The sequence below is a fragment of the Anguilla rostrata genome, chromosome 4 (genome assembly GCF_018555375.3).
Source record: "Anguilla rostrata isolate EN2019 chromosome 4, ASM1855537v3, whole genome shotgun sequence".
Classification (NCBI taxonomy): domain Eukaryota; kingdom Metazoa; phylum Chordata; class Actinopteri; order Anguilliformes; family Anguillidae; genus Anguilla; species Anguilla rostrata.
In genome coordinates, this window is record NC_057936.1 from 46,174,608 (window position 1) to 46,200,946 (window position 26,339).

General features: G+C 45.2%; 1 protein-coding gene across 2 annotated transcripts in view; it reads left to right on the forward strand.

Moving 5' to 3' along the window:
- ptprn2 (protein tyrosine phosphatase receptor type N2) overlaps positions 1-26,339 on the forward strand; it is a 218,206-nt gene that overhangs the window by 58,760 nt on the left and 133,107 nt on the right. The window contains exons 4-11 of one of the 2 annotated variants that reach the window (XM_064332769.1): positions 367-475; positions 710-836; positions 3,665-4,088; positions 4,761-4,976; positions 5,716-5,756; positions 6,648-7,060; positions 11,327-11,413; positions 16,450-16,529. In XM_064332769.1, the coding sequence (XP_064188839.1) occupies positions 367-475; positions 710-836; positions 3,665-4,088; positions 4,761-4,976; positions 5,716-5,756; positions 6,648-7,060; positions 11,327-11,413; positions 16,450-16,529 (1,497 nt within the window). The remainder of the gene's footprint in view (positions 1-366; positions 476-709; positions 837-3,664; positions 4,089-4,760; positions 4,977-5,715; positions 5,757-6,647; positions 7,061-11,326; positions 11,414-16,449; positions 16,530-26,339) is intronic. The other variant, XM_064332770.1, reaches the window with a different exon arrangement.

Genomic DNA, 26,339 nt, shown 5'->3' on the forward strand with positions numbered 1-26,339 from the left:
GTAAAAATGGGGAAAGCATCATTCTTTCACATATTCCTGGTGAAACTGCATAAAGGAAGATTAGGGAAATATAAAGCTGTATCACTGTCTGGTCTTTGTGCACTCATACTGAAAGCCAAAATCTTTAAACGCTTTAGATCATCGGATGCTCTTCAAGTCAACATTATTTTTTGTGCTTTCTTTTGAGCATGCTTACAATCAAGCCCATGTGTGTGAAGCTCGTTTATTCTTCTCTCTATTGTGGTATGGAGCAGAATGCTTTGGTCACCTGATGCATAGTAAATCCGTAGTTTTGTTTGTGAGGTTGGGCATTAGGGACAGATGCACAGGGGCAAGAGCTGAACTCCTGTGCCACCTTCTCCACAGGCTTGAGTTGGCAAGATGACGCAACCCAACAGGCGGTTTCCAAGGAGCTCTCCAAACTTCGGAGGGTTTCCTACGGACGCTCCGAGACTGGCCCAACCAGCGGTCCCAGGTGTGTGCTCCTACCGTGCTCCCTCCCTCCACATTTCAAAGGACTGGCCTCAGATGCCGATTGGCTGCATTTGTGACAGACAAGAAGAGCAACAAATCAGTTTCTCCATGCAGAACCAGTCAGACCGGTGTGTCGGTACCGCCCCCCCCAGGCCTTTGATACCGAACGTGCTGTAGGCATTCACTTGTGCCATTGCTTTCTTCACTGGTGTCACTCTATGTTGGCTCTCTACAGGAAGCCGAAACCTGTGGAGGTGGGGCTAAGCCGGTCCCTGAAGAAATACCTGCAGGACCTCAGCTTCAGGCCCCGCCCTGCTGCCCCACCCATCCCCAGACTGAAGGGCGATGCCCTCTTTAGCAAGGTGAGAATCCCAAGCCCGCCCACATATGCTGCTCACCCTGTTGTCAACCCTGCCCCCATAGAGGTCGGTGATGTCACTAGCACTTCAGTAATCAGTTTAGTTACTTGCTTAGTACGGTTTTATGGATATCCTGCATGTGGTGTGCTTATGACAGGGTTCTACATATGCTGGTAGCATTAGTGTACACGCAAGCACCTCACATTTCCTTTAACCCCACGCTGGCCTAACTGATCTGCTTGCTAAATTGCACGTGCAGATGCTTGATAGCAGGGTCATCACATTGCCCTCTGCGATGGCACATAAGCACAATGTACAAGGGTATCAAAAAATAACACATCCAGGCCTAGATATTTTGTGACTCACTTCTATAACTATGTAGGTACATTACTTTCTATTTGCGGTTGTTGTCATCTCGATTCTCTTGTGACCATTAGGCAGGAACAGGGCTGAGTTCCTGTGGTCCTCCATGCTGCCTTTGTTTGCCAGCTTTGCGTTATGCTTAATGTCGCGCAAACCAAAGGCAGATGCCCTCATTAACAGTGGGCCTGTGGGAGACCCCCGAAGCGATCTGCTTAAATCAGGATAGAGGGCGATACGTCTGTATGCTTAGCCAAAATGGCGGCGGGCTACCCTGCCGATCCGATGGCATTAAACCTCTGACACCAAAGTCAGGCGAGAGCTCCCTATTCATCAGACTGGAGCACTGACAGCTGTGGAAAGCTAAAGAAAGTATGCCACACATTTGGAGTGTGTTAAGAGTACCGGATAATGCCGCTTGCTTTTTCGTTGTCTTTTCATTTTTGTTATGTATTACTAGAGATAGATTAAAGTTGGACTTAAATAGCAAGTAGGTAATTGTTTCTTTGTTCCATAAACATGTTTTTATGTAAATACATATGGTGATATGATATTACAATGTGTAAATGAAAACAGCAACTGTAGCTCAAATAAGCCCCAGATTTTTCAGGCCATATCCTTTTTCAGGAGCGTTGGATTTTACCTTAAGAAGCATAAACCAGTGCATCGGAGTCTCTGGCCTCTTTTCAAAAAATAATTGCTGGAGTCAAGATAGGATACAAACAGATGCTTTAATTAAAACAGGAAAGATAAGCCAGCTGAATGATCAAAGAAATATTAACAAATAGACACGAAAACCCAAAGGGAGAAAAAAATCTCTAATCTGCCGAGACGGAATACACAGTGATACAAACATTATAAAGCTGGCTTCAGTGACCTGACTTCAGTGTGTGAGCTGCTGTGTTTCAGCCCAACATACCCTGCTGTGCAAGTCCTACTGAGCCTGTACACGTCATTATTACTGAAGGCTTTGCCAGGTGTTTAACTCTTCTGCTACAGCCTGTCATGGCATCTGTGGCATCTGTTGGTCCAAGCAAGTACATTAATGCATTATAGGAATACAGGAATATTGTATTTCACTCTGTTCATTAAAGAAATACAGCACAATAGAGAGGTTAGCCCAAATGCTTCTGCTTTTGTTATTTACATTTTGTAGAGCCCACAACAAAAACATTTTTTGAGTGATCATAATTACAGTATATATGCATCCTGTTTACAACAGGACAGCTAAAATTATTTATTTTCATCTTTCGATATGTGAACGAGACCATGCTAGTGCTACCTACAGTATCATGGAATAACTGTTAAAATTTCACACAGCCACTTCCACTTGGTAGTGGCTAACCTGCTGACCTGCTAATGCACTGTTGTATTTGAAGTCTGCAAGCATGTTTTTCAGACCAGGCCTATTTGCAGTGGAATTGCCTCAAGTATAGCTTACCTCCAGATCAGAGGAAACACAGCCGCAGAGTCTAGAGCATTCTTAGAGTTAACATCCAAACCCTGATATACTGAGGCATATATTGTGCCTACACAGCTTCCCCTTGTTTACTGCAGTTAACTAGCTTCATCCTAACCCATCACATAACTGTCCTATTCCAAAAAATCACAGGATTTTCACATGCATTTCGATGCCATCAATTTTTACGAAACGCAAATGTATATAATGCATTTGAAACTCTCCAATTAACCAGTTAACATTGCTTTAGAGATATATAGCTGTATTCTGTGAAGCTAAAATCCAATAATCCAATGAAGTACTGTCCTCCAGATCAATTATATTGAGTGCTGTGCGCTCAAGTGCTTTTCATAAAACTATTACCAAGACCGTGTCAACCAAAGCAAACAAACCTCTAGACACAAATATTTGGTGAATGCAAAATGAGTTGCATTTTTGTAATAAATTAAGAAAAAATATGAATATCTTCCACGAAAACAGGAAACATGTAATATGTGCTCCAAATCCTATGTGGCAGTGGTTCGCAAAAATCAATTCCTGGAGATCTACCATCCTGTTGGTTTTCTCTTCAACCCTAACAAAACACGCCTCATTCAACAGCTAGAGATCTTGCTGTGCTGCTAATTAGTAGGATCATGTGTGCCAAATTAGGGTTGAAAGGAAAACCTACAAGACGCTACGCTGTAGCTGTCTGGGAACAGGGTTGAGAACCACTGCTATAAGGCATATTAAAAAATATGGCCACCGGGCCAACACAAGCATTTTCCCTTATTGAATGCTCTGCATTTATATAAATGCTCTGCATTTATATAGCGCTTTTATCCAAAGCGCTTTACAATTGATGCCTCTCGTTCACCAGAGCAGTTAGGGGTTAGGTGTCTTTGACACCTGGGACAGTCCCTATTCGTGAACTGGCTGGAATCCTGCCTTAGAGACATACAGTATGTACTATATGTAATAGACAGTACTACATAGTACACACACATATACATATATATGCTTTTCCCATCAGGCTTTGTACCAGGACACGCCCCCTGCTCCGAAGGCCTTTGCCCCACTCCCAGCCAAGGGCCCCCCTGCAGCAGCAGCTCCAGCAGGCCTCTCCAGTGCCCCGCCTGGCAAAGCCAGGGTGCTGAAGCTCCTGGCCGCCCTGGAGCAGCACCCGTGGAGGAAGCCGCCAGCCCAGCGACCCGCCGTGGCCCGCCCCCCTGCCACGGCGCAGGGCTCCCTGGTGCACGGTGGGAGGTGGCGCCCGCTCCTCGACACCCAGGCTGAGAGCGCTGGCCCCAAGGGACACCTGGACATGTTCGCAGGAAAGGCCCTTTTCCAGATGCTTCCGGAAACCTCCAGACCTCAGAGGCCCAAAGCTGACAGGCTTCTCCTCAAGGCCAGCCCCAGCCAAACGATGACCAAGGAGCCCCTCAGTGCCCTGGATGGTAGGCTTGCTTTCGTAATGGCGCATGTCCTCGGCACATCTCTGCTTCCACTTCCTGTTAAGAGCCTTTGTTCATGACACACATGTCCATTAACATCTGTGAGATATTTCTTCTGGCTAATTATTTTTTAAAGCCAATGAAATGGAGTGTCGTTTTTCTCATGCAAATCAATGTTGATTTAATTTGGTTTGCAAATTGTTGGAAATGGTAGAGCAATATTTACTTTATTATTCTTCTTTGCATTTTGTATATTTCATCTGAATGTATTAAATGGTTTTTCGTTTTGCATAGACTTGGGTATTATGAAAAGATGGGTAAAATATGTCTGTGTGCCTTCTCAAAGAATATGTGTCCTCCCATCAATGGCTGTAGTTCCTTTCCTTGAAAACAGGTTCTTGTACTCTAGTAGAGAATATTTTTTTTCCTCTAATAGAGTGTGTTTGCATCTCCTCAGGCAGTATGTTTTCTTCCTTTCAAAGAAGACAATTGCTCTTCTTAGAGAGCCTTTTCTTCCTGCTAAATGAAATGTTTTCCTCCATCTGAAAGAACATGTTTTCCCCCCGTTAGAGAAAAATGGTTCCCTTGTCAAAGAGGACATGTTTTTCTCTCCCTCTCTCCCCCCTTTCTCTCTCTCTCTCCCTTCCCTCCCCCCTCCCCCCCCCCCTCTCTCAGAGACATTTATCCAGAATGTGGTGAGGCAGTTGGGCAGGCACAGTGTGAACGTGGATGCCCTGAACCCCAAGGAACTGGACCAGCTGGGTGACATCATCGCTGACACCCTGCAGGTGGTGGACGGGGGTGGGGCCAGAGAGGACACAAAGAGAGAACCGCCGTCCTCCACCGCGGCGGACCGAGATGGGGAGCTGAGCGAGGACACCGTTCCCCAAGGTGCCCTCACACCGCAGCTGCCTGTGCATGGCCTTGTTCCATATGGGGTCCGCTTTAGCTGGGCGGGTGGTTAGTTTGGGGTGTGGGGTGAGGGTCATATAGGCTGAAGTGCTAGCCCTTTTATATTCTACAGTGTACACAGTGCTAGCCACAGCTGCCTCTGCTTTCCGACACTGACAGGCCACACAATTCCTAGTGCTTTGATTGTCCTGATATCCTTTCAGACATCTTGCAACCATCTGTCAGGCTGACAGGACATGATTAAATCCATGTTTCTTCATAATCGAAGGCCCAGATTACATATCTAACCTCTATGGTGCTTTGTCCTTAACTTTGAATAGTGGCGCAAGCTTTTTTTCTTTTCTCGACACACACACACACACATCAGCTAGAGTTTGGCAGTCACCCGAAATGAATGAAAGATATCGTGTTGGAAAAAGGTAATACCTGTAAATAATAAATGTTGTTTGTTAGACAGAAATGTCTTTGTTAATGACATGGCCCTGCAGCAGTTTGCTTTAGACTGACACAGCACGCGAATGGACTGGAATACACATTTTAAGTGTTTCGTTCCCACATGGTTGGTAGCGGTTGTTGGGACTTGCTCAGTAACTGGAGAGAGAGCTGTGAGGAATTCCATTATCAATCAATATCGCTGATGCATTGAAGCGATACTAAAGAGGATTTATTTGGTTTTTTGCAATAAACTGTTATTTTCTACTGTTTTCTATTGTGGCAGAGCAACAAATTGAGGAAGGGAAGCCCGACTCCAGTGAGAAGGTACCTGCTGTGATTCTTTTAACAAGACGAATGGTTTTGTAACGTGCATAAATGTCAAGCTGAACAATGAAAGTGTTGGTATTACGCTGCTCTGTAAAGGTTGTTCAGGCTTCAGCTTTGTGGTTACTCTGTGGAAAGAGAGGATAACTTTGTTTTATTTGGTCAATAGAGGAAAGCCTGAAAAACCGTACAGTACATAATGAAACTATCATTATGTATGAGAAACAGTGAATCTTGGGACATTATTTTTGCCTCCGTAGGAACACATCACATAGCTAAGTTGTTTGGTCGGCTGTTCTTTTTCAAAATAATCAGTCATGGGATGTCATGCCTGAAAGTTATTGTTAGTTAATACATTTATTGACCATAGAAAAAATATATGATAGCTTGGGTTTCTTCGCTCATGTGGGTAAGGTGACAATGCAAAATAATGTTGCTATGGTGCACATTCTTTTTAATAACATCTTGTGAAGATACAGCACCTTTAAGAAGTTTTAATGGTACCCTTACGGCTGCCTTGTGGTACTCCACATAAAGAAGCTACTATGCCCTCCATAACATTTGCGGAAAAAACATATTTTTTCTTGATTTGGCTCTGCACTCTACAATTTCAGATTTGTAATCAAACAAAGTACAGATCCTCAACTTTTATTTAAGGGTATTTTTATACATTTGGTTTCACTAGCAGTTTTATACATAGCCCCCCCCTCCCATTTTCATCGCAAGATAATGACATTATAGATGGCACTGTATTTTTGAATCTTATACATATGTAACCACAGAAGTCATTTGATGTGAACAGAGAATTGCAGTCTGTGTGTGTGGATTGCTTAGCTCTCTCTCTCTCTCTCTCTCTCTCTCTCACACACACACACATATTTTTGGATACAGAACAAGATCTTCCTGAACAAGTTGTTAGAGTACCTGGACAGCAGCTCCTCTACCGACACCCCCAGTTTGGACGTCCAGAGGGAGGAGGGTCAACCGGGAACCCCCGGCAGGGCGGAGGCTTCGGGCGGCCCTTCTGCTGATGAGAAAGGGGTGGGGACAGAGAACGTGATGAGCAGGACCGTCCAATCCGGGGCCACCGTGGAGAAGGAGGCGGGCCCAGGGGATTCCGCTGAGCTTCTGGAGGTGGAGCGCTGGATCCAAAGCCCCGCCCCCATCGCCATGTCTGCGATCCCGGCCGAGCCGCAGAGGAAAGCCGCAGCGGCGGAGAAGGAGGCGGAGCTAAAGCTCGATGTCCATTCCGTCTCAGCCCCGGAGAGCCAGAGTGACTTTGGCTACATCATAACGGACTCGGAGTGAGTATCTCTCGAAAAATTCCAGAGTCAAAACAAATAAAAATAGACTTAGATCCCATATTACCAAATAGCCTGTTTAGTATGTGTGGCACATTCACGGTCTCTGTTCCCTCCAGTTCTGTATATGGAAGTGTAATTAAAAGAGCATTATATGAGCTCTCTATAAAGCTAAGTGGATTAATTTCGAAAGATCTCTGCTGTGGGTTTAAATATGGTAACAGAATCTGTATCTCTCTAAACATACTCCGGCATTGCTCGAAGAGGAAGAAAGCATTTTGCATGTTTTTAAAAAAGATACATAAATGGGATGAGAAACATCATCACTTAGATACAGCTATTTATGTATTTGTTATGCTGTTAAGCCAGGGTCTGTGTGCTAACAGAAGCTTTAACCTGAACAGAGTTCCAGCTTCTGTAGTCTGTAGGCATGGAAATCAGATTTTTAAAAACATACATGTTTCTAATGCCTTTGAAGTGCGTTAATTGGCAACAGACATAAACCAGCTTGGCTCAAAGGGTAAATGCATTTCAGAATCTGAAGTGTATTAATTATGTGCGGTTGCTCTGCTGATATTTCTGTTTTAGTTCTGCGTCGTGTTTGTGAGTGTGGTGTTCCTGTGGAGTTAATACGGAACAGACAACGCACGGCAGTCAATAATTAAGATATGGAGACAACAGAATCTCCACCTATCTGACTGTTTCACGGGATGCATCAAATATCATTTAATGATGTGCCTGGAACACGAACGCAGCTCAGTGAACTACCCTGCAACGTTTGAGGTTTTATCTGAACCTGTTCCGAAAAGTGAATGGAAGGATATTAAGGCGTGTTTATGTCTCACGGGTCTTCCTGTGTGCTCGTGGAGTGAAGCTGGGAAACATGAACCAAGTATGAGGATGACGACTATGAACAAGACAATGAAGTTGAGAGTGATGATGTTGGTGATGTTCATAATGTTGATGATGATGATGATGATGACCTAATCAAATTTTACTAATCATACTAGTTAGTCCAGGCCAGTCATATTTATTATCTACCAGATTTATACAACAGGAAACCCTCTATATCTCATTCAGGGCTTGACTAAATGTGAACAGTAATCTTTAATTAAACAGTATTGGGAATGTCATTGTCACAGTATCAGTGACGGTGCACCACGGCACAGTGTGGAGTCTTTCCTCTCGAATCTATTCTCATGGCTTTAAAAACCCCTGTTCAGTGTAATGGGAGAAAGTGTCAGCTGTCTGTCCTTCGTCTGTTAAACAGAAAGGGTTTCTGTAGGTGGGCCCACGTCAGGAGGGATGGGGAGGGGGGGGGGGCAGGTTTTCAGGCAGAGGAGCGGGTCACCTTCGGGGCAGGTGGGGGTGCCCCTAGCCTCTCTCAGCGGCGGGCCCTGCTGTGACCAACCCAAAGCTGCGGCCCTGGTGATTGCACGGCTGTTACCTCAGAATCTCTAGTAGCGTGGCGCTAACCCGCTTATCTGACATCTCCTGACATTGGGGGGGGGGGTGGGGGGGTGGGGAGCATGCCCACGGGGAAGAGCGCCAGCATCAACAAGCAAGTCACTTCACGGCCCCAGCTGTTAGATTTACACCGGTGGGATTCGGACGTGCCTTGAATGTCTCTATCAAATCTTTTAACTGTATTTTTTCCCCCCTCCCCCCTTCAACACAACGCTTGTATAGAAATATCAAATTTTTCTTAAAGGAGCCAAGTTAAAAGAAGTGTGTTCATTCATGTGTTTTTCATGCCTTTTCGTTAAGTATCAGTTGATGATGTTTTTTAGCATTTCTCCATCTCACTGAAGCAGTCTCTTTTAGTCAAAGCCATACGATAGCACAGCGTCTCAGAACTGGTGTCAAATATTTGAACATTTATAACAAACCACATCCAAACTGTTTCTTTGGGAAATGGGTAATTTCCCTCAACACATATAAGCAGGCACACACACACACACACACGCACACGCACACGCACACGCACACACCGTACACATGGACACACACCCGCATGCACACAGTGACACACACCTGCATGCACACACACGCATATACCGAAACATTTGAAAGGCGTTAAACATTAGGTATTTGTGATGGCATCTCATAATTGTATTAACTGGCTGCAGGTATGTCGGACACTGCCACAGTCCCGCTGTCACGGTAACAAAACGGCTCGCTCAGCCTTTTGCGCTTACCTTTCTGGGATGGATAGCGAAGCCACACTCTTAAAACAGAATTGTTGAAAATAGCACATAATGTGTCGTTTTTTGAACACGGCTCAATGTCTGCAGTGTAGCACAGTGGGTAAGGAACTGGGTTTGCAACCGAAAGGTCATAGGTTCAATTCCTGGGTAGGAACACTGCCGTTGTACCCTTGAGAAAGGTACTTAACCTGAATTGCTTCAGTACATATCCAGCTGTATAAATAGATACAATGTAAAAAAAAAAAAAAAAAAGAATGCTATGTAATAAGTTGTGTAGGTCGCTCTGGATAAGAGCATCTGCTAAATGCCTGTAATGTAATGTAATGTACAGTGGCTCTGAAGTGCAAAACACAAAAACAAAAAGAAAACGCAAAAACAATAACTTTCGGTCCTGAGGTGCAGATGCAACATACAAAAACAAAAACGTGCAGCCCTGAGGTGCAAAACAAAAACATACAAAAACTAGTAGCCCTGAGGTGCAGATGCAACATACAAAAACAGAAACTAGTAGCCCTGAAGTGCAAAACAGAAACATACAACAACAAGCAGCCCTGAGGTGCAGATGCAGCATACAAAAACAGAAACTAGTAGCCCTGAAGTGCAAAACAGAAACATACAACAACAAGCAGCCCTGAGGTGCAGATGCAACATACAAAAACAGAAATAGTAGCCCCGAAGTGCAAAACAGTGCACTTTGGGGCTACTAGTTTTTGTTTTTGTATGTTGCATCTGCACCTCAGGACCACTCCTTTTTGTTTTCGTATGTTGCATCTGCACTTCAGGGCTGAAAGTTTTTGTTTTTTGTTTTTGGGTTTTGCACTTCAGAGCCACTGTAGCGCAATTGGCCAAAGGACGCGATGACTTAAATCAGCATATGGGCACACATTAGACAAAAAAAAAAAAACACCTGTTGTGACTACATGTTCTTGTGGGAAAATGGCTGGCTTTGTATTTTGTATTTTGCATTGGTACCATTGAATTTAATGGAGCGGGTGGCTGAAACACCTGTACAGGAGCCAACCGCTGTAGGCCTGAGTGAGCAACATCACTCAACAAAGACCATGAAGTTAGCTTCAAAGATGCAGCCCCGCCTTGGTCCCTTGGGCACACATCTCGCCAGCATCCTTTCTCTGCAACAGACATTTGGATTAGTTATTGTTTCTTACTGATTTGGGTAATGCCTGTTATATGTGCCTCCTTTTCTCAAACTGGGAGATATGTCAGTGGATAAGATGTGGAAAATGTGCAAAATTAGCTGCGGCAATAGGAGCCTGTTCCATAATTTATGCCATAATAATCATATTTAATATCAGACCTTTTTTAAAAAGTTGCTTTTGTCTCCCCCTAGTGATCATAGCAAATTGATGGGAATGTGAGTGCTTGGAATTGGGAAGTCAAAAATATACTTTATAGGTGGTATAAAATATATTGAATATTTTTATGAATAAAATATATGTGTATTCTCTGCATATTTAAAGAAATACTTAAAGGTTATCAGATCTTTTGAAAGCATGAGTTTTTTTTGTTTTTTTTTACAATACAAACATATTCATGCACTGCACTCAAGATATATGCTGCTAAACCACTGTCTTCCGTGTATACGTTATGTAAATGATGACATTTTTTAAATTGTGTCAGCGGAGGGTGAAGAGTCTCGGTCTCGACGCGGCGCGGAAGTCCGGCTCTTGATTTGGCGAACGGCGCGTTTCCCCGCGCTTTCACGCTCCGGGGTTCCGGCTGCTTCCGCGCGGCTCCGACGGCAGAGCCGGGGCCGAAGCGCAGCTGCATGGGAGAGCCATTACACTTCCTAACAATTCCATTTGCACCTTATTGTTTGTCTCATTGCTGGAAAATTCAGGTGATTTATCATGCCTGAAGAAGCACCTGATCCCCAATTCCCTGGGCACGAGGCTCGGCGTGTGACAGGAATGTAATGTGTGGGAGCCTGCCCGCTCTTAACAGGCCAAGGTGACAACTCTGTTGGGACCTTTCGCCTGCTGAGTATTGACGAGTTCCATTTTTAACGGCGTGGTCTGCCCCCCCCCCCCCCCCACTTCCACAGCTCACTCAGCACAGACGAGGGCTTGCGGCTAATGGACCTGCTGGCACGTCGCGTCAAGATGCGTTTCAGCGACTTCCTGGAACTGTCGTACGTATCTGCGCATTTCCTGCGTTTGGTTTTCTGTCACAGTGTCGCTCCGTTCGCCGTAGCTGGGTTCGGTTGATAAACTGCCATTATGGTCATACACCTTCAATCTGGATAGCGGCTTCCTTACGGACTGAGCCTCAAGGCTTTCCAGCTGCAGCTTAGAGTGTGCTATCCAGAGTAAATGAAACATCTGAAAAACTGTGTACGTTACATTTCTTAAACTTCAGATTGCACCTAACAATAAGTATTACAACATAAAAATATGCTGCACTATTTATATTAATGTAGACTTCTTTTGGAATTGAAAATACCCGAAGACCCGGAATTGTGTATCATTCATTTTATTTTTAGAGAGCCAAATGTTTGTGTGATTCAGCGTATTCATGATTCATGAAAAAAACAACACAGCCAACCAAAATTGTATTAGTATTTCTGGAAATCTTAGAGAAGAGTATGAAATTACCAGATATAAATTTAAATAGACTAATACAGGCTGTTCATGTACGGTTTTATTTGGGTTTTATTGGTTTTTGCCACTGACATCTGACATGCCCTTTTTTACCTCCGACAATGAAAAATAATTGCCATTGTCAATCATATTGGAAGGAAACCAGTGATTATTTGCTTGTCTCTAGGACAGGAACACATTGGTTAAGCTCCACGCTGCTTTTTGATATATTCATACATCCGGTCCGTATGTTTGCATTTTCACACCAGGGAAAGACCAGTTTACACATGCCTTGCTTCGTAACGCGGGGTTATGTTCTTCTTCACTGAAAGTGCCAGTGAAACTAGGTCAGGTGGCCCTGTCCACCTGACCTGCTTTTCTGAGGTTCGCGCTGTGGGTTTGTGCTGTTAGTAAGGCAGGTGAAGCACACCTGTCTCTCTGGATCCCCGAGAGCCATTCTCTGATTACTGCGACTGGAGCTGTCTGACGGAACTCGACGGGCCCCCTCTCAATGTGCTACATTGAGCACCCGTGTCTGAATTTGGTCTGTCACTCTACTGCTCAAATCCCCCCCCCCCTCACCTCGTTCATCTTGAAGGCAGGGTGTTGCCCAGCACTTTGGTGAACATTGGTATCTCTGGCTATGGGCTTTGGCTGGTTTCTGCTCGCCTCCTGTGCGTGCAGTGCTGCTTCTTTGCTAAGCCTTGTTTGCGAAGCCTCCAGCCCTTGTCAGTGTGCTGTAGACATCTCGACGCTAGACTGAAGCAGCGTAGCTCTACCATCCTCAGCTGATGTTGTATTGACCTTCAATCAAATCATACAGTTAATTTATTATGCCCATCATTTCAGCTAGCTTCCTCAAAATACAGTGATACATTTTTTAGTAGTCCTGTCCATACAGACAGCAGACATAAAAATATTCGGAATGCAATATGTTAATTGTATCTCCAACTATGACAAAACGGCAAACTAAATAAACTGAAAGAGACAGCATGCGCTTTGAGACTTGCTTGTTTTCCTGTTATTTATTTATTTTTGCTTTTTTTTTCAACTCTGTTCACTGTTGAAAAATGTGTAGGCGTCTGTTGTATTGTGGCATTTGTACGATTTAACCTCCTCCTGGGAAAATAAATCAAGTCTAATTACCTCTGGATTCAAACATGGCTAGTCTAAAGAAGCTGTGCTCACTTTGAGATGTGGCTAATGAATTCAGACCGCTGTCTTATTTCCAATCCTCTTTTAAAACCTGTTGTGTATTGTAACAGACAATATATACTTCGCAGGCAATGCATTTGGAAGCTACCAAATGCATTGTGATTCCACAGATGCACTGTCGTATAGAGTAAATTTAAAGAGAAATTTCACACACACCAATTATTGACAAGTAGCCCTGTGGTGCAGCAGGGATAATACTTTATTAATGAGAGTGAACTTTCCTTGACCCCATCCCCGCTCCCTTCTCATTCTTTTTAAGATTGTTATATTTTCCCTGTAGGTATCAGCCTGTGCATTAACTTAGAAATGCAATGAGCCTTTGAGGACATTCTTACTGAAATTAACCCTACGTGTGGGTAATTATTTCCAACATGCTGAGCAGCCCCAGCTTATACATTTATAAGGCCCTACTGCAGAAGAGAAGCCTGATGCATTGTGGGTAGAGTCTGTGTTATAGATTTTGGTATGGATGCTATGGTTCTTTCTGGATCGTTCCTCTGCAACTTGTAGAATTCAGACTTGTGGAGTCTATGTTTACTTACCGAGCCTCTAGACTAGACTGTGTTATCCTCTCATTTAGTCTGTCCCCTTTAGACAATCCTTTAAAAAAAAAAAGATGACAATGTGATGATTTGCCATTTTTAGCATTCCAGCATATTGTGAATGTTCTTACATCAGATATATCAGAAATAAGAAAATGTGATTATGCACTGACTATGCAATAATAATAATAATAATAATAATAATAAATGTATATGTGAAATAGATAACTGTTACTACTATTTGTATGACATTTGATACAGGAGTGAATTACAAAAACCCAACATGATGAAAAGGTGGAATTTGAAGTTTTTTTGTGCCTTTCTGTGTCAGCGCTGTTCGGTGTGAACCCCCTGAAAGTGAAATAAAAGAAAGCCTGTAACCACTAGCCAAGAAACATCAATACCTTGAAAAATTCAAACTCCGTATCTTATGTGTTCTACCCTCCATTAGGGTGGCTGGGCTTTTTTGTTTGCCCGAGGCCGCTCCGCTGTACACAGCCTTCCCAGTGATCCGTGCCGTCGCCACACGCGTGCGTTTACACACAGGTGCGCTTCCAGCAGGTGGATATTGCGGTACGGGACCCCGCTGCCGAGGCCGGCGGCAGAAGCGCGTCTCCATTATTGCTTTTCAGAGCGTCTCTCCTGAGGTGGCGAGGCCGTCGGCGTGGTCGCGAGCGCGGAACGGGCGTTCCTCTTCGCGCGGTCGAAGACAGCTGCGTCCGTCCGAGGCGCGTCAATCCCGGTCTGCGTTCTGCTCGTGGGCAAGATGCGGGGCCGCGATAATGCGTCCATTGTGCTCCCCGCCTCCGTTCTGAAAATAGCACGCCGTCCCGGTTTGTGAGATGCTGAAGGGTTATAAAAACAAGCTCTTTGTGTGTCTTCCCACTACTCCCAGCAGGACAAACAACATGGCCGATCCGTTCAGAACCGCCCCGGAACCTGGTCCGGGTCGAGTCGCACTGCTTTGTGGAAACTTTTTTTTTAAATATAAAAGTTTTGTGTGTGGGTTTTGTCCCCATTTTCATTGCTTGGCCTTTCTTCTTTTTTAGACTCGGGAGAATAATTTCCATTTTGAAACAATTTAGTGTAGTCATCACCTGTGTGTGTGTGCGTGCGTGCATATTTAACTACAGCCAGCAGGGGGAGTAATTTGTTCACGCACAGAGTGTACTCTGGAGACAGGGAAATAAATGGCCCCTAATCCACCTTTTTTCCCCTTGTTTGAAGAGTGAGTTGATAGAGATCTTTTCCCATTTGTTTTAGTCAAACTATAGAACACAAAAATATACTGAATACGGCACTGTCAAAATTCAAGTTAGTCTTTCATAAAACCCAGGTTGGTTTTGGTGTTTTTCAAATGTGTTTGACGTACAAAAAGATAGAATCATGGCCATTTAGGGCTTTACAAGCCACATCAGTCCTCTGACAGTCGTATTGACAGACTGCTTTCCTGGAGCTGTATTACAGAAGTCATAAATCTTCTTGGAAATGAAGAGATAGAGTGTATGAGTGCTACGGAGAAGCCGGGTCTGTTTCTCTGCTGGAGTTCTGCTGCCCGTGGTCTTTGGTCCCAGACTAGCTGTGCTTCCTGCTTTCTTTTGTCAGAAACCACCGACTACTGTTCAACCCCACAATACTCACGACAGTGTGCCACACACATGCACGCACATGCACACATATGCACCCACGCATGCATGCACACACACACACGCCCAAATTCACACACACTCCTGCACACACACCTGCAAAACACATATGCACACTCACACACACACACATATACAGACACACACACACACACACACACACACACACACACGTGCGCACACACACACACGCACACACACACACATCAGGAGCTCAGTTTCGGGAGAAGCGCCCAGGGAGTAATGGAGTTTTGGGGAGATCAAAGACACGAGCAGGGATGTGTGGGTGAGGGGTGCAGGGGCATCCCAGCCATTTGCAGACACCAGAGCCAGCTAGGGGACAGAGGGAGGCCCAGCCCAAACCCCTGTGTGGAGAGAGACTGTGGAGCTGGCTGTAGACCTGAACAGCACTCAGGGTTCTGCGTTTCAGGGCGTACGGGTGCAGACGAGGCAGCACCGATGCGTCTGCACACGCCACATTGTTTCCAGCCTCTCCGTCACTCACCGTCCAAATGACTCGCTCGTAAACCCTGGGAAAATCTCGCCGCGGTAATTTCGTCCCACAGACCTTTGAGGCCCGCCACAGAAGCTCTTCAACTTCAATTTTTCACATTCAATGTGCTGTTGAACGTTGACACTGAAACACTTTGCATTCTGATTGAATCTTCCCCCCTCAGCCAGCTTTCTTCCCACCCATCATGCTGGAAAGAACCAAAATGGCCGCTGCCATGTAGACTAGCTCATTAAACTACACATTGTTGTCGTGGAAAACAACAAAACATAAATCCGTTTGATTGAATGTGCAAACAATTGGAGCACTATGACAATAGGATTAACCATGTATGTATGGAAAGCAACACATTACTTTTTCATACTGACTGACAGTCTAGGAGTCCGTTAACATTTCAATACTGCGGTGAAAATGGAGCGTCCGTTTGATGGCAGACAGTGGCCATTTTAACTGCACTGAGGTCGCCGGGGGTAGGAAGCAAACAAGGTTTTGAGCCACAATATGGCAGGGCTTTCATGTTTGTGTTTGGGCGGGGGTTGGGTGGAGAAGCTTTCAAAATAGAAAGAAAAAAGTGCAGCAAACAGGTCTCTGCCATGAAAGAAGTGGTTTTTATTGGAAGCACAGAGGCTCTGCAGTCACTTTATTCCTCCCCCCACCCCCGCCATCTCTTTCAGAGTGCAGGGCCCAGCTGTGACCTTCAAAGTGCGGCCCAACCCTCAGCACGTCTCCGCCGCAGATGTGGCCCATGCGGCAGGTAGGTCTGCTCCTCTCTGCCATTAGCGCTCACACCCCCGGGAAGCGTGTAGCGCGCCTCACGTGTAGCTCCACCTCCATCAGGTCAGAGTGGACAAAATGGCCTACAGAAGCTGTCTGAGCATTTCTCATTAAAAAATGTAAAAATAAGAAGTATGTATATAACTCTGTGTGTGTATATAGTTCTGTGTGTTTATATTTGTGTGTGTTTGTGTGTGTGTGTGTGTGTGTGTGTGTGTGCATGAGTGAGTGGGTCCTTTTCAAGTACACTGTTTTGTAGACGTATGTCAAATACAGAAATACAGTTCCATCCTATGAACTGACATTGAGGCTATATTTTTGCTCCCAGATATGAAAAAAAGAAAAGAAAAAGATTTTTAGTCTATTGTCCATGCCATGATGGTGGCTGTGAGTCTATGTTTTGTGACCTACAGTAGACTGCCCCATGGGGATCTCAATCTTACATTAAACATACCTACTCAGTGGCTGCATTTGAAAGAATTTGCTGGTAATCCTGTTCAGTTAAACAATCGATTCTTCCAGATTGCAATCAAAAAATCTCCACATTTCATGATGACAGACAATTCAGTGGAATGGCAGGATATGTTATACAATTCTGATGTTCCATACGATTGCTAATTATGACTTTGCTTTGCTCTTTTATTATATTCCGTAGCTGAACATGTCCGGACAGGCACATCTTTTTATAGTGAGACAGCCTGAAGTGTGCTGACAGAAAAGTGTCAAATAGAAAGAGAGAGAAAAAAAGTCCAAGCATAAAGCTGCACCTCTGACATCATCTGATGTAGGACCAGCTCAGTGGTCTGACACTACTTCTCAGGATGACAGAAACAGTGTGGATCTCAGAATCCCCGAGTCGCTGTGGTAAAAGTGAACATTCGCACGTAAATTAAGCGTAAGAAAATCAGCACACGCGCTCTCGCGTAATCACAGCGCGTGACGGCGCTCGGTTCAGTAACGAGACAGCAGCAAACTGTCTCTTCCAGTACGTAGAATTTAAATTTCTTAAAGATTAAGGTGAAACGCCAAGCCCTGGCCTGTAGCCTTCACTGGGTAGAGCTGGGGCCGTGTCATTAGCTGGCTGTGACCAAGGGCTCACAGCAGCATGACACAATTACTGCTATCCTCCTGCTGGGTAAGGGTGGGCTGAGGCAGGCTGGAGTTCCTTCGGTTGGTACTGTATTTATGCTCCATAGTTGTGTACAGATTACTGGTTGTTTTTATTCGGAGATGCGCCTCTCCTCAGACCAGCGCTGGCTCCCCTGTTGTACTGCCTGGCCTGAAGCGTGTAGTGCAATCTCCGTCTCTCGGGTGTACGGTATTTGGACGAGTGCACCTGTCCAGCTGCAGCGCCCCCGTGCAGGTTTTAGCATAATAATAATAATAATAATAATAACTAGACAATCCCTGCAGAAATTGTGAAGTGTGGTTGCCACCAATGCGAAGTCGACTTTGTGCTGAACAGTCTGGCGTCTGACATGAAGCCAAACATGACCCCGTTTAGCCAACGGCTGGTTCTGTCGAGGCTGTATTCGCTAGCAGCGGTCAGTCTTCTCCAGATTCGGTGAGGGAGGATATCCAAAAACACCAATTTTGAACATGGAAAAAGAGAGTGAATTTCCCTGATTTCTTCCTTAATGTGCCGCATTAGCCTAACCCTGTCGTTTCTCTCCAATCCAATGCCGTTCCCTCTGAGATGTTATTGTTGGATCATTTTACTATCATCCTTTTTATGAGAAATATCATGATATGAAATGCCAAATTGCCCATTCCTTAGTGAAGCTGTTTCAATGAAATGGGCTTGGTTTGCATACGGGATGAATGAGGATTTTGGTAAAAAAAACAAAAAAAAAAAAACAAAAGGGAAATATCGTGACACCATCCTGCGGTTTAATTTGAAACGTTGCGAGAGCGTTGGGCTGCGGTCGTGAGTCCGCTCTGAGACGAGAGGCGCGTGCGAGCGGAGCTGTCGCCGCGGGTTTCGTCTGCAAAGATAACAACGCACCTGCCGTAACCCCGCGGATGAGACGAAAGCGGCTAATTCTCCAGATAGCACCTGATCCTGCCTGAGAACGTGAGACTGGCCTCTGGGCTACAGCGGCTGGAGACGGAACCCGCTACCCCTGCTTCACTGATCAGCTGTGCACATCTCGCTCGCAGTTCTCCTGTCTGACTGCAGCGTCAGCAGGGGGACCGCGCGATTGTTGATTATCAACACGTAGGGAGGCCCGTTGGGAGCGCAGAGTCGGACATAAATGTCAGACAAAATGTTAGGTAAACACGGCTCCCCCTTCCAGCCGATCATCCACAAATTATGAATGCGCTTTGTGAATCAGACCGGAATGCACGCTTTGGCATATGGAGCCGAGGCTCCTGTTTGATCAGCGCTAGTCCTTAAGACTTGATTCACGATGCAACGTCAAACCCTGTCTGATGAGTTGTAAAATCAACAAAATCGACGAAGGTATTGCGCTAGAATTAAAAATGCCACTTTAATTTCTTAGTCAAAGCTGTGTTAGTTCATACGCAATAAATGCCGGTGTATCAAAACATTGTCCTGACAAATTGCAGTGATATCACCACATTGGAGAGAAATAGCAGTATGTGACCCCTAAACTGTTTTATTTCATGTTTATTTTGAACCAGCACTCATTTGTAATTATATTTCTTTGTGTATTGGATGTGCATATAGATAGTACACCTGGCTTTGCTCAGGAAACGCAAAGGGAGCACTGTCATCCTGTTTTGGACACTGAGACACAGTCAAGGACAAGTATTTGTCCTTAATCTCTATTTAATGGATGATATATGCTCAAATATGGATACACTCCCAATATGTGCTCAAATGTGTGTGTGTAAGCATGCATGCGCACACACACACACACACACACTTACATTCTCAGTGACTCGCATATGTAGTTGCTTTTTCACGCACCAACAGAAAAGTAAAAGAAAACAAATGATTCAAAACAGCAATAATGCAGCCGACCATATTGAATTCATATGTTGATGAATGCTCTGCTTTGATACTTTTGAAATCAATGCTCTGCGCATAGGTTATTTATTTTGTTGCAGATACATATTATGAATGTGAAGACTACTGCTCTGTTGATCTGTCATGACTGTGGGATTACTATGCTAACAGTTATGCAAATGTGGGAGGAGAGATGCGATATCCTGGTGGAAGCCATTTAAATGATCTATGGCCGCTCTCACCACCACCTTGAATATTGAAAGCATTTTGGGAGGTCCCCCTGCATTGTTGGTTTGATGGCTGCTACCCTTGTTCTCTGTTCAACTGGAAAACCTGTGAACAAAGGCCTATTCTAACTAATCCCGATGCAGCAGGAAAATAAAAAGATTAACGGCTCCGCAGTAAACTCTGGGAATGTTTATGAAAATCATTTTCTGACACTTGGGATGGAAATGAGGCGAGCGGTTGATGAAGTTGAGAGCGGAGCTGCAAATACGTTGTTAAAATGTGCCGTTAAGCCCTCTCCACTCCACCTCGGCGTGAATGGCTCGCCTTGATGAGACGCCCGTACCTCGGAATCGTCCGCGAGCGCGTAAATCACCAGGGGCTTTGAAATTGCTTCTGTCAGAATAGGTTACGCTCATTGCTAACCTTTTTTTCTCCTCCCTCTTTCTGCTGACAGATTTGGGCTTTCACACATCCCCTTTGTTTTTGCGGGGCGCACGTTGAGGTGTATACATTTATTTAGCGTTTTTTTTTACTCTTCGCCGGCGCCTCTTTTTTTTTTGAACGCAGTGAGGATACGCCATTGATCTTGGCGAAAATGTGAACCGCACACAGTGGCGTGGTGGACTTTGATTCGGCTTGGCGTGACTCGCCGCGTCACGGAGCAGAAAGCCTTATTGCATATTAAGCCTTCTGCAATGCAGCTCTGCACTGTATGATGTAGTGTGCTGCAGAAGTCCATTTTGTAGGAACACGGATACAAAAATGTGCTTATAAAGAGGGTGTCTCATTTTAAATGAGGATTCTCATCAGTAGGAAATAACACTCCAGCCACTGTTGTGTGTCCAACGTGTAAAATGCTAAATGAATGGCATACTTATACAATATTTTGTAGGTGGCTGTCATGCCACCCTAACATGTCAGTCTTAATGGAGTTATTCTATAATATTATCATGGATCTGCAAATGCTGGACATAGAGTTTAATGTACATTCATGAAGGAAAAGTTGTTTCGTTCTTACATCATTATAGTTTCTACTCTGTGAGAAGGTTTCTCTTCATTGAAATACAAAGAAATGGTCACCCATTGTCCTGTCCTAACCATGGTAAGCAGAAACATAATGTGTTGGAGTGTAGTTAGCGGTTTGAATTATGATTCTCTTGTCTTGTCCCTCCTTGCATGACTTGCCCCATATAGCCAGAGGAGACCAGTAACCTGTTAGCCAAAATGGATAAGCTGCACCCTGGGTTCCAATTGGGAACACAGGACTGTGTTATTTTTCACTGGGTCCTGCTGAAATGTTTACAGTGTACAGTCAAGTCATGATCGGGTGTAATTGTGTGGGGCTCAGTGTAAAGTGCCTCCTTTTAAATCCTCAGCAAATGAAGATCACGAAAGCCGTTGGCTGCGTAGCCAGAAACTGGCGTCAAGCGGAACAGAGACAGGGCGTCGGGGATTGTTTTTTAAGTCACTCGCTCAATGCCGCGCCCGCCAGCCGTCCGCGAAGGGAAAGAAAGAAAGAGAAAGAAAGAAAGCGTCGGTCAAAGGGGCGAGCAGATTGTTATTTCAAGAGCCCGGGGCCCGCCGGCCCCCTCCCCCGTCAGATGCTCAGAGGAGCGTTGGGGGCAAAGGGCTCTGTTGTCAGGGCCGTGTAGATGGTGGGTGGCAGGGGTGGTGACCTCGATTGTCTCCACTTTTATTTTGGGGTGGGGTGGGGGGGTGAGCTGGAGCCTGTAGGCCACTGCCAAAGCTACGCCCTGACCGTGAGAACGCACACCAGTGAATATGGACAGGGGTCAGTGCCACTTAACACAGGGATGTCACACCCCCCTAAAATATAAAGCCAGTGTTTTAATGCCTTGACTTTGGCAGAGGTGGGGTTGCATTGCTGGCTGTCCATTGGACAGCCCCCAGAAGGTATTGGGAATTTATTTAAACCTTTTATGAGTTTCAAAAGTCACATTTGTGTATGCACACACATACCATAAACACGTAGTGTGTATATGTTTGTGAATATTATGAAATGTCATGCATATTAAAACACCTTATTAAAATGTTGCATGGGTCAGGCATTACATTTGCTGGTGGCATTTATTGAAAGTGCGATCTTAGATTCTTCTAGACTGTTCTCTTACTGAACCAGTCTGAACCTGTTGCCTGTCTATTTTGAGTCGTTTTACATACTTGCTCTGTTCTTGCACCTGCTGGTGTGGTGTGAAGCATGCTAAAGGGTTGTTAATGCGTGTGATTAGCGTCGTATTTAATGTCTACAGTAGATTGCCCCAGCTTTCTGTTGTGGCATATTTAAAGGAATGAAAGCAGCCACATTCAAGGAACTGAAATAATATAGTAGTAATACGTTTTATCATTATAATGGTCAAGCTCTAGGAACATGAGGTTTAGCCTGCCGTCAGCTGTAAAATTAAAAATATTAATGGTAGTGAACTAAACATGGCTGATGTGACCTATATGCTGTGGCATAGAGTTTACCAACATCTGGAATTCTGCGGGTGGAATGTGACATCACTTTTGTACGTGATAGTGAATGAAATTACACTTAATTCCTAGAGGCAAAAAGCACAACCTCAGGCAGTATTTTAGAATAGGTCTTGTAGGCTTGATTGGACTCAAAATCGGAGGACCGAGAAGCCCATGACATTTGGATACTGTCATTGTCATGTTCTTCAAACCACCGGCCAACTACTCCTGCTCTGTGAGTACGGACATTGTTATAGTGAAAGACAGCCCTCTCTGCAGGAAAGAAATGCTATAACGTGTGGCGAAGATGGTCACTTAGTAACCATTGAGTAACAATCAACACCAATTTTGCCTTATATGGTTGTGAGTGCGCCAAAGACATGGCATTACAGAACTACAAGAATCCTTCACTATTGGAACACTATTGTGTTTCAGTTTTTTTTTCCACTACGTCTATTTGAAATAGTATTATTAAGCGATGATTGACATCGACCTTGCCTTCAAAGCGTTTGACTGCACCAAACGCGTGGTGTTACAGGATCAATAGAACTCTTCACTGTTAGAGCGATGTTGTGTTTCAAATTTTTTGTTCTCTACCTGAATTTACAGTACTGCTGGGAGTGCCCTTCACCCATTCACTGTACATTTAGGAGGGCTGCGTGGAACCAAACATTACAGGTCCTGTGAGTTGAATGCACATTGTATTGACCTGCAGGAAAGTTCTGAGCACATCATAGCTGGCGCCATCCTGGTTGACGTTTCACACTCAGTTAGAGAGCGCTGAAGGCATGCATCGCTGCAGATTCAACTGAATTCCTCCATATTTCCCCCCAAAAACTAAATGATAGGGCTGCCAAGAAAGATAATGACCAGTACTCAATCTTTGTTGCTTAGTGTCTCCAGTTCAATCCCCTGCTAGTTTCCTGTGCCGCCTCCCCCCCTAGTTCAGTGTCCTAATATGGATGTGATACGGTTGCCCTGACCTCACACAGTCGCAACGCTGTCGAGGATTTTTGGTGTAGATTTGTGAGGAGCCAGTCAATGCCGTCTTGCGTGTATGCGTCAGGAGAATGGGAGGGACGGCGTTACTATTCCCGCGTCCCGCGTTCCGCTCCGCTAATTCTTTGTATTGCGCGTAAGAATGGAGCCAGCCTGCTCCACATCCCCCCCCCCCCCCCCCGCTCCCCATTCGTTAAGCCTCTGTAGCCCTGAGGGGCATCGGGTTGGACGTCACAGTAAATCGTGACAAATGAAATCACGTCGTATTATTGCCTCATTAGCACGGCGTGCAAAGTCGCGATGAAAACCGGGGAGTGTGACTTATAATTAGGGAAACATTGGCAGCGAAATCCTCTTCTTCTTTTTAATTAATTAATTTATTTATTTTGCAGCTGAGTAGATTAGCATAGATCTCGTACGCTGACGGAGTTGACCTTCACTCCAGCAAACACTTGTCAAAATGCCAAATGTAATTACCTGGCTCTTTAGGAAAAGTAAGAGAGTTTATCTGCCCGGATACTCGGTGCTGCCAATGAGAAGGGTCGGTGGAAGCCTTCAACAGCCATCGGAGTCGGCCGTACCAAGTGTACATTTGTCCATAGGTGAGGTCAGGCTAGGTAATGAATTAACAGACTTGGATGGGAGAACTTTATGTGCGGCAGGGAGAGTATTGGAAGGGTTCTGAATATATCATGAGAAGAGAGAACTGAACCATACCTGTATACGGGTATATGCACAGACAAGCTTCCGATGCAAGTCTACCCATCCACAGGCTGTATATTCACATTAGACCATTCTGTCTCATCCAAACCCCTTCTTAAAACATCAAGAACATGTAACATATAGGCTACCTATCAATCCGGGCAAGAAGCCACACGTCCCCAAACAGATCTCTCTTTAGTGATTGTGATTTGGTGTTTCACTCTGAATGCCCTCCACAGCTACGCTGCGGCGTAGCGCTCTGGCAGATAATTACTATGCTCTGGCTGTGCGGAGGCAGTGTCGCGGTGCTCCAAGTGTTAAACGTCTGCTCTCGCAGTTCCCTCCACCCGCGTGACACCAGACTGCTAATGTCATGATCAGTAGTCTAGCCTTCATCCCTCCATAATGTCGCGGAATAAGGCCCACTTGAAGAATGACACATCGCAAATGATCCTTGTCGTCTCTGTCGATTACCGATATAGTATACAGTACGCGCGCGGATTGCCTCCGCAATTCTTTCTTTTCTCTCTCTCTTTTTCCTATCTTTCCATAAACACCTGGCTTAGGAGAGGACTTGCGGGGGGAATGCGGGTTTGATAATACTGTACACAAACGATTCCATCGATTTCCTTCCCTTTCCCGCCATGCAGTCCTTGCATCCATTTGCAAAATGACTGAGAAGGTGGCTCTGGACTAACATCCCAGCATTTGTCAGTACGGGTATTGTTTGGGATTACCGGTTCCACCATCGGCTTCATCGATTTCTCTCCTCATTGCACTGAGAATTGGCATCCCACAGGAAAATGGGTAACTGTGCTAAGCCAGGAGGGAGATTGTTTCCGAACTCCACCGAGCAATTAACAGTTACTTTGCCTGTCAATCAAAAACAATCCCACCAGGCTTAAAGGTAATCGATTACATTTGTTTCTCAAGACTAAGTCCAGGTCTTTCTCCCCCCCCTGTTTTTACATTTTACCTCGATTGACTTCACAACTTTGTATGGTCAAAATAATCTGGAATATGACAGTACTAGTAGTTTTTGACCCAGTATTTCTTCTGTGCTATACTGCCTGGCCGAAGGTACGTGGACACCTGACATCCAACATTTCATCCAAAGTTATGGACATTAATATGGAGATGGTCCACCTTTTGCTGCTTTAACAACCTCCCCTCCTCTGGGAAGGCTAGATGTTGGAGCATTGCTGCAGGGATTTGCTTCCATGCATAAGTGAGGTCGGGCACTGATTGGGCGATTAGGCCTGTCTCGCAGTTGGCTTTCCAATTTTTTATTTTTTTTAAATTTTCATTTCACCTTTATTTCACCAGGCAAGTCATTAAGAACAAATTCTTATTTACAATGGCGGCCTGCCAATTGATCCCAAAGGCGTTGGATGAGGTTGAGCTTAGGGTTCTGTGCAGGCTAGTCAAGTTCTTCCATACCGCTCTTGATAACGCCATTTCTAAATGGACCTCACAGTGTGCCCGGGGGCATTGTCATGCTGGACCAGGAAAAGGGCCTTCCCCAAACTGTTTGGGAAGCACAGAATCATCCTGAATGTGATTGTATGCTGTATTATTTAGATTTGCCTTCACTGGAACTGAGGGGCCTAGACCAAACCATGAAAAACAGCCCCAGGCCAAGGGATGTCCAGATACTTTTAGTGATATAGTGCAATATTAGTAATATCCTCTTCAAACAGTGCTTCCGTTGTAGCGTATGGATCTGAAATGGCCCCGGGCGCTCTGTTGTTTCCATACGCTGCCCTTCACTGTGGGGTCTTCAGCGTTTCCTGCTTGCGTTTGTGCGCCAGGCTTTGACCTCCGGCTGGAGGACGGAATCCGCACACGCCACGCTCCTCTGCTTCCCTACCTCGCTGAACACCCCGGCCCAAGTCACTTCCTGTCTGTCTCAGAGTCTTCATCCATGGCTGCTCTGCCCAGCTGAGCGTGCTCTCTGACGGTGATCAAAGTCTTCCTCAGACCCCCCCCTCCTTCTCCATCAGGGGCTCTGGCCAAAGGAAAGAATCGTTCACCCTCCTCCAGCCCAGCACCACTGGTCCCGATGGCACCTGCCAATCACACGCGGCCCCCCACCCCACGGCCCTGCGAGAGCGTTACTCACGCACCCGATCCCGCGCTTTCAGAGCTCAGTCAGATCAGACATGTCTGAATGTACGTGCGCTGCTACGCGGTCACCGAGAGCTGGGGCATCGCCATAAACTCCAGGTCACTGGATCCCCCTGTGCACTGCGCTCATCGCCATGGCTACGCTTACATCGGGTGAATGGCATGACTGACACGCTGTGCAGAATCCGTCTGCCTCCATCTCTTTGTATGAGAACAAAAAGGGATGCATATTTTCCATGTAGCGTACATTTAGCCTCACAGGTCAAAGGGTCGAACATTTATCCT